The 7219-nt window shown below is 40.1% G+C and overlaps 1 protein-coding gene across 1 annotated transcript; it reads right to left on the bottom strand.

Annotated features, from left to right (window-relative positions):
* Positions 1 to 612: 612 nt before the first annotated feature.
* On the bottom strand, positions 613 to 5330 carry LOC121898600. Its single transcript, XM_042413815.1, has 4 exons — positions 5100 to 5330; positions 4205 to 4426; positions 2658 to 3846; positions 613 to 1911 (listed from the first exon to the last, which is right to left on the bottom strand). The coding sequence occupies exons 2-4, from the start codon at positions 4341 to 4343 to the stop codon at positions 1725 to 1727; spliced, it is 1515 nt and encodes a 504-aa protein (XP_042269749.1). The 5' UTR covers positions 4344 to 4426; positions 5100 to 5330; the 3' UTR covers positions 613 to 1724.
* Positions 5331 to 7219: the final 1889 nt, after the last annotated feature.

Below are 7219 nucleotides of genomic sequence, written 5' to 3'. Positions count from 1 at the left end.
ACTCACGCACGCACGCACACACACACCCTCCACAAGCTGGGAGATGAGATAGGCAACTTATGTTGTCTGTTGACTGCCGGAGCGCGATACCACTCCACTCAGGGGATGGATCACTGTGTAGGAGCAAAGTCACCCAAATATTGTAACAGGACAAGTGCTTGTTAGTATTTCTGCATATGTTCCTCATTGCATGTGGCTGTTTGCACAAATTGACTCAATCATAGCTGAAAATCTGAAAGAAAACAGGTTGATTTGTTATAGAACGGTCAGGTGTCAATCAAGGCTGCCTGTCTTCCTTGATATGCTGCCGTCCAGTGGTGAATCCTGGGACACAAGTTGGACTCTTAACTGCAATGCAGCCAAAAAAAGAGGGCTGGATTTAGCAGTTATGGGGCAGGGCAGGGAGCAGAGGGGAGGGGCAGAGCGGGTTTATTCTACATCTCTCTCTCTCTCTCTATCTCTTAATCCCACCCTCTTTCTATTCTGTGTGTGTGTGTGTTGTTCTGGGTGCAGTTCATGGTCATTTTGACAACTGTTACAAGGCGCTTTAATGGCGGCAGAATGAATGCATGATGAACAAGCGTGCAGTGAAAAACAGTCCAAAGGCAGAGATGAATGATACATAACATAACTGGTTTATTTGGCTGTAATTTACCTGATGTATAATTTCCTGACATTGACATCGATTAATAAAAGGACCTGAATTTCAGATACATCAAATTGATCAATTGAAAACAAAATTCCCATGAAGTCGTACCGTTACCCAACAACGATTTATTGTTGCGTCAACAGGTGATTGTTTGTTCGCAAAATACAGCCGAGAGAGAGAGAGAGAGAGAGAGATAGAGAGAGAGAGAGAGAGAGAGAGAGAGAGGAGAAAAAAAGCCAGTGAATGTTTCTGTGTCTCTCAGAGCAGAAAAAACAAAACCTGAGCATGAATCATACTGGCAGGGAAAACTCAGAGAAAAGTCAACTCAGTTAAGATTGACGCGGTGGAGATCTTGAAGCCATGCAGTTAACAGAATATTGCCTTCAAATAACACTCGCACATGCTTTTCCAAAATCAAACATGCATTGGGTATTTCAGTGGGGTAAAGAAGTGTAAATACTCGACATTTTAGCAATACAAATTTTCTAAATGTTTCTGATAATGAATATTTGTAGAGCATGTTACACACTTTTTCCAGCAATCCCTTTATTCAGTTGATTGTTTTAAGCAAATGATAAATGAACATTATTAAGTAAAAATAAAAAATATAAAATAAAATATATATTTAGTATGGATCTGCCTCGATGCTGCCGATGTGTGTCACAAAAACCACAAGCAAATTCAATCACTACTATTAATTCAAAGAGCATTTTGTAAACGATCAATCATTGCAAGCGCAAACTCAGTCATCACAAGGCTGTGAGTGCAGTTCAGATCACAGTGGTCACGGACAAGTTCAGCATCTCCTCTTGAAGCCACCTCGCTAAGGCTTGTTATAGTTTAGTCACCCATTTGGAAACTTCTCCTTTTGCTTTTTTTTTCTCTTTAAGGAAAGGTGTGTTTTTGTTCGGCCATCCTCTCAGAAAACAATTATAATTTTTTTTTTTTAGAAAAGAACTACCAAAATCATGCAACTACCATTTCATTTGTTTGTGAGACAAAAACCAGTTAGTGCTCTTGATTTTTCTCTTGGTGCTGGTTGGGAGGTTTGGAGGTGAGGTCAGCGTGGGTGTTTTTAGGCACTGCCGTCTTGTTTGAGCCGCTGACTGCGAGCCTTGTAGACCTCAATGAGTAAATCTTTGACGTACTGGATTTCTCGCTCCACCGACTCCGCCTTGTCTCGAAGCTCCCGGTTCTGTCCCTCGAGGCCGTGGAGCTCCTCCTCCAGAGAGTCCAGCTCCGCCCTCTTACGCAGCCTGTACCTGCAGTAGGAGAAAATGCCTTTGAGTGGCTTTCACAGGGGTTTTTTTTTTTTTTGCTGCCTTGCATCTTCATTAATGAGCCGTGTGAGCGTGACCTTTGAGCTGGATTACTCACATCCCCCCCCCCCCCCCCCCGAGATAACCTGATGTGTTGTTTATTCCGCCTACTGAAGGGTTCACGACCGATCGATTTTTTCCAACTTTTTTCCGACATTATAGAGACTTTTTCCATGCACATCCTGTTTTTACACAGAGATGAATAAATGAAACACAAGAGGCTGAGCAGACTTATAGAAATGCTTAGGTGGGGCTGAATTTGGCAGGCAGTGAGGGACTTTCCATATCCCTCCTACACTCAGCAGGACATTTAAAGCACTCGGGTGACTGGTTTATGTAACACTCCTGCCATGTTCAAGTTGTGAATCAAAACATTACATATTCAGGTATCATTAATTGATGGGTAAGTCATAAACAACAACAAGCTCAACATTTTCTGCAACATTTTCTGGAACAAAACAGTCAAAAAAAAATTAATGAGTTGAATTAAATTAAAATTAGCTGTGACTGTGAATATTTTTTGACTTTTTGATGTCATGAACCAGATTTATATCAATGTCGACACATATTTCCGCCTGAGTGCACCCACAAGACATGTTTTTGAAATGTTTATAAGAGGTTGGAGCATGTTTTTAAGACAACAGGTAGATAAGCAGTGAGAAATAAAAAGCAGTGAGTTCACTGTTTACCTGTGAGCAGCAGTTTTGTTCTGGTCTCTCTTCTTCTGCTTCCTTTCTCCACTGCCGACATCCATAGAAGCGCCCACCACCACAGCTGGTTTGACGGAGCATGGCTCATCCTTTAGCCTCTGGGTGGGGCGGTGGATGGGGGCGCCCATCAGCGGTCCTTCGCCCTCCCCTCTGGACAGACATTCATAGCTTTGGTCTGCAAGGCATTCTGGATAGAGGTAGTGGCCATGTTGGGGCTCTACAGCTTGTGCTTGTGACGGCTGATCTAGGTCACCTATAAAGCTATGGTAAGGCTCTGTGCTGGCCATGGACTGGTGGAAGTAGCCGTCACCGGCCACCATTGTCTCTTGGGGAATACTTCCAGAAAGTCCTCCATCTTTGCTGCAATGCAAGACCTCGAGCCCCGTGCTGTCGTAACTTACATTAACCTTCACATTGTGCATCAACTGTCCCTCTCGCTTGTGGTGGCTGTCGTACGAGCCACCGAGGCAAAAGCCTCGAGCAATCTCTTCGCTGCAAAACATTCCTTCTGAAAAACAATAACTCTCCTCTTCCTTCAACGATAAAGCACATTCTCTCACCTTCTTCACACTTCCGAGGCTGTTCTTGCTCACTGTCTTCAGTGTGGAGTAGTGGTTCACAGACAACTCTGTGCTTCCTGAGTAACTTCCCCTGGAGCCCCACGTATCAAGTCCAACTTCCTCTCCGACTTTCACAGCCTCACTGATTATTCTTCGCCCGTTGTTGTGGTGGTGGTAGCGGTGGTGGTAGTTGTACGGTGCGGGTCGTGCGATTTTGGTTCTGCCGATGGGACCGCCACAGAAGCTGGCCAGGTCCAGTTCCCCTGTTGCCAAGGTAACAACCACAGGGCTGGTTTCTGATTGGCTGGTCCCATACGAGCCATAGGGTAACTGATAATAAGATTGGGAGCCCATGGCTTGGGCACCCTTGTCACATTTTGAGGATTTCTCCAACTTGTTTGTCGTGGATGTGGACTCAGAGCGGAAGTAGTCCTCCAGCTGAGCCAGCTCCTCCTGCAGTAGAGAGGTCATGACCTCAAGGTCCGAGGGCACCTTGACATCTTGTTCTAACGGTGAGGGTGGAAGGGATGAGCTTGGAGAAGACTCGGTAGTTGACACAAACGAAGACAAATCAACTTTTTCCGTCATCCAATCTGAGTGACCATCACCTATAAAAATTAAAAATAATAGTCATAAAATCAGTAAAGCAATCCATAATTTTTCATTCAGATGTTGGTACAGAATGACTGAAATAAAAATTCCTAATTCAGGAAAAAATTCTTAAATCATGCAAGCCTGAGATGATAAACGTAAAAAAAAATTTAAATAAAAAAAAAAAAACAACCAATAACTCCAATAAAATCCAAGTGAACAACTAACCGATCATCTGAAAATGATTGAACAGCATCGTCTGCATTCGATAAATATCCACTTAGCTGTACTCACTGTACGACATTAGCCCCGTGCTGCACTGCGGCTCCGACCTCGGGATGTGGAAAAATAAAAAAGCGTCTTGGCAAAACTCACCAATTAAGTGCTGCCTCTCTGCTGGCTCCGCCCCCGTCCTGAGCCGTGATTGGCTGTGGCTAGCCTGTCGGAGAGGGAGATCGTCGAGCTCGCCTGTGGAAATGGGAGGAATTTTCCTGCGAAGGATCGATGCCGCCATTGTGTCGTCTGCTTCGATCTAATTGTTCAAAAGCACAAACCGTGCACTGGCTGGATGAAAGAGTTGTGGAAACACCTGAAGACCTGTGAAAAATAAGAAAACAAACAAATGTTAATTTTTTTTTTAATGACCCTTTAAATCCTATTTTACAACCAAAAACACTAAAAAAAAGTCCAAAATATTAAAAAATAATTATTATTATTGTCTAATATTAAAACTACAAAGAAATATATATTTTACAAGTTTAATGAGTTCTAAATTCACCTCTCTAGTCACCTGTCACCTCACACTGAGAACCCATTATTGATTACTGTCACCACAATATGATTATCAATCAATAATTTGTAAAACAGTAACTTAAGAAACAAAGACCTATAGAGAAAAATATAAATAAATATAATAAACATAATAAATACTTTTCAATGTATTTAATAACACTTTTAATAACACACAATTACAGACTTTCACTTACATATCATATTAAGTTTCTTATCAGTAATGTGAGCTTAAAAATGTATCAAGACACATAAATTAAGTCCACCATTTTAATTCATGGAAAAGAAACTTTGATATGGTTACTTTAGAATAGTAAAAATGGCTGAAACAGTCGTGTACATGACATAAATAAACAACTTAATTCACATTACAACGTATCGTTGGTTTAAACTGTGTCTAAACTTGTTTGTTTGCTAAAAAACAAAATCATTCCCCCAACTTTCTCCTGCTCCCCCGAAGCCAGAAAGCAGTTTTACTTACCCCATAGTTTCTGAGTTAGTCTTGTAAAGTGCGTTGCAGGAGCAAAGCACACGGAGCTTTACGACGAGGAGGAAGACAGTCACAAATTTTAAAAAGCCATATTTTCCCTTTTGGATGTCAGGGACTCTTGGTGAAGTGCTATTTCGACGAACAGACTTGCAGACAGAAAGTTTTTAAATCCGCTACTTCTGCAACTCCTAATGCCCGGACCTGATCACAGCAGACGATATTAATCCGCAGTTTGCAGAGTTCACCCGGCCGTTACGTCATGAACCTGGGGACTTTCCCATTACCCAGAGCTGCTCCAACATGGCCTCATTTGTTTGATTTTTATTATGCTCTGTCTCATTTTAGTAATTCACTGCTTATTTTATTTTAATATTTTACTTTAATTTTATTTTAATTCGAATCTGCATCATATAAATTAACATTAAACATTTTTCCTTAGGATAGTAGTTATCCTTACTATAAAAAGCATTTTAACAATTCTTCTTAAATTAAATTATTAAATTAATTAAAATTAAATGTTACTGTTATTCCTTTATGAGAAAAATAGTGTCCTGCTGAAAATAGAGTGGCAGGAAAACATAAACATGAACTCTGCCTTACCTAACACACAACAGTCTATAAAAGTCTATAAACCCCCAGTTTAACACTAAATAAATAAAACATCGTGCTAAAGACATGATTAAAACACTGACACACTTCTAAACAGAGACATTGTAGAGAATTGAAGGAAAATAGACGGCACAACAGGCACTAGTTTTCGGCGCTCCTCAGCGGAAGGACATGGTGTTGCAGTTCGAAGGTGTAACTTTAGTTGCAGTCCTGTTGCATCAGATCCGCAGGGGATTCGCTGAGCGCTCAAACAATGTGGCCACACCATTGGTTTATCTGGGGAACCTTTCTATTTCTATTGGCCTGCTATCAGTCGTACACTGATTGCTAATCATTACACATTAGGACCAACCTGGGACTGGTGTACTGTATACTGGAACCAGTGATGTTGTGGTTAAAGAAACTTCCAGTTGAGATAACTTAATTAGACAAACAGCCACTTAAAATCAACTACAATTTGAGAAATGTGCATTTTTCTGTATGAAACCTTATTCTTACATCATGTCCATCAGTTTGTACGATTTGGTGTGTGGATTCACCTCAGAAATATCCTCAGTATGAATTAAAATATACTAACAACAACATAACCCACCTAAACTTTACCAAACATTTGACTTACATAACAGAATATAGTTCACCACTTTACCTACTGTAATTTATGGTTGCCATTCATTTTTCAGGCTTAAATGCATATTATATAGTAACCATATAATACAATATATAGTGAGCTCCCATAACCTTTAAGCACCTTGTTGATTGCTGCACTTCTTTCTTGTTGTTTATGCACTTGTCTACTTCCAGTTGTTTCTTACAAATTAAAAAAAAAAAGAAAGAAAACTTCTGTCTAGCGTTCTTTCTCATTACACTTGTACCTGGTCGGCTACATGAGGATTTGTACCACGGCTGTATTTGATTCATTGTTTTCTAATGCTTGATTGTCTTGCCATGCTTGTAAGTCGCTTTGCATAAAAGCATCTGCCAAATGAAAAAATGTAAATGTAAATGTAACCATCATTGTGGATGTAATTTATAAATAAGGTCTTTAAGGGTGAAACAAGTAATTCAATGTTTGTTGGACAATTTTGTGAAATTGTAAGTGAATTTTACACTGAAATACAGATATACACAACTAAAGAACATGGCTGCTTTTGAAATGGATTTTATTATAGGTGCAAGGATGCAATATTTGTATTCATTATATACATACTGCATATAATCAGCCTAATTACAAACAACAAATATATACAGCTGATAGATCAGTTGACTTAAAATGAAGTTATACTTTATTAAGTCCCATGTGGAAATTTGTCACTGCATTTGAGCCACTTAGGACAACTTGGGAGGATATTTTTACTACATATATTTTCCTGGCATGTGTTTTTTTGGGTGAGGGGAGATGTAGAAGAAACACAGGGACAACATAGAAACACCACACAGAGAGGAATCACCGGCTCGACACACAGACACACAGTTGAAATGTTGTATTTGATTCTGCCAAAGCA

Source organism: Thunnus maccoyii, chromosome 6 (genome assembly GCF_910596095.1).
Source record: "Thunnus maccoyii chromosome 6, fThuMac1.1, whole genome shotgun sequence".
NCBI classification, from domain to species: Eukaryota; Metazoa; Chordata; class Actinopteri; order Scombriformes; family Scombridae; genus Thunnus; species Thunnus maccoyii.
The sequence above is the reverse complement of the archived record's forward strand: the minus strand, read 5'-3'. Positions and strand labels throughout refer to the sequence as shown.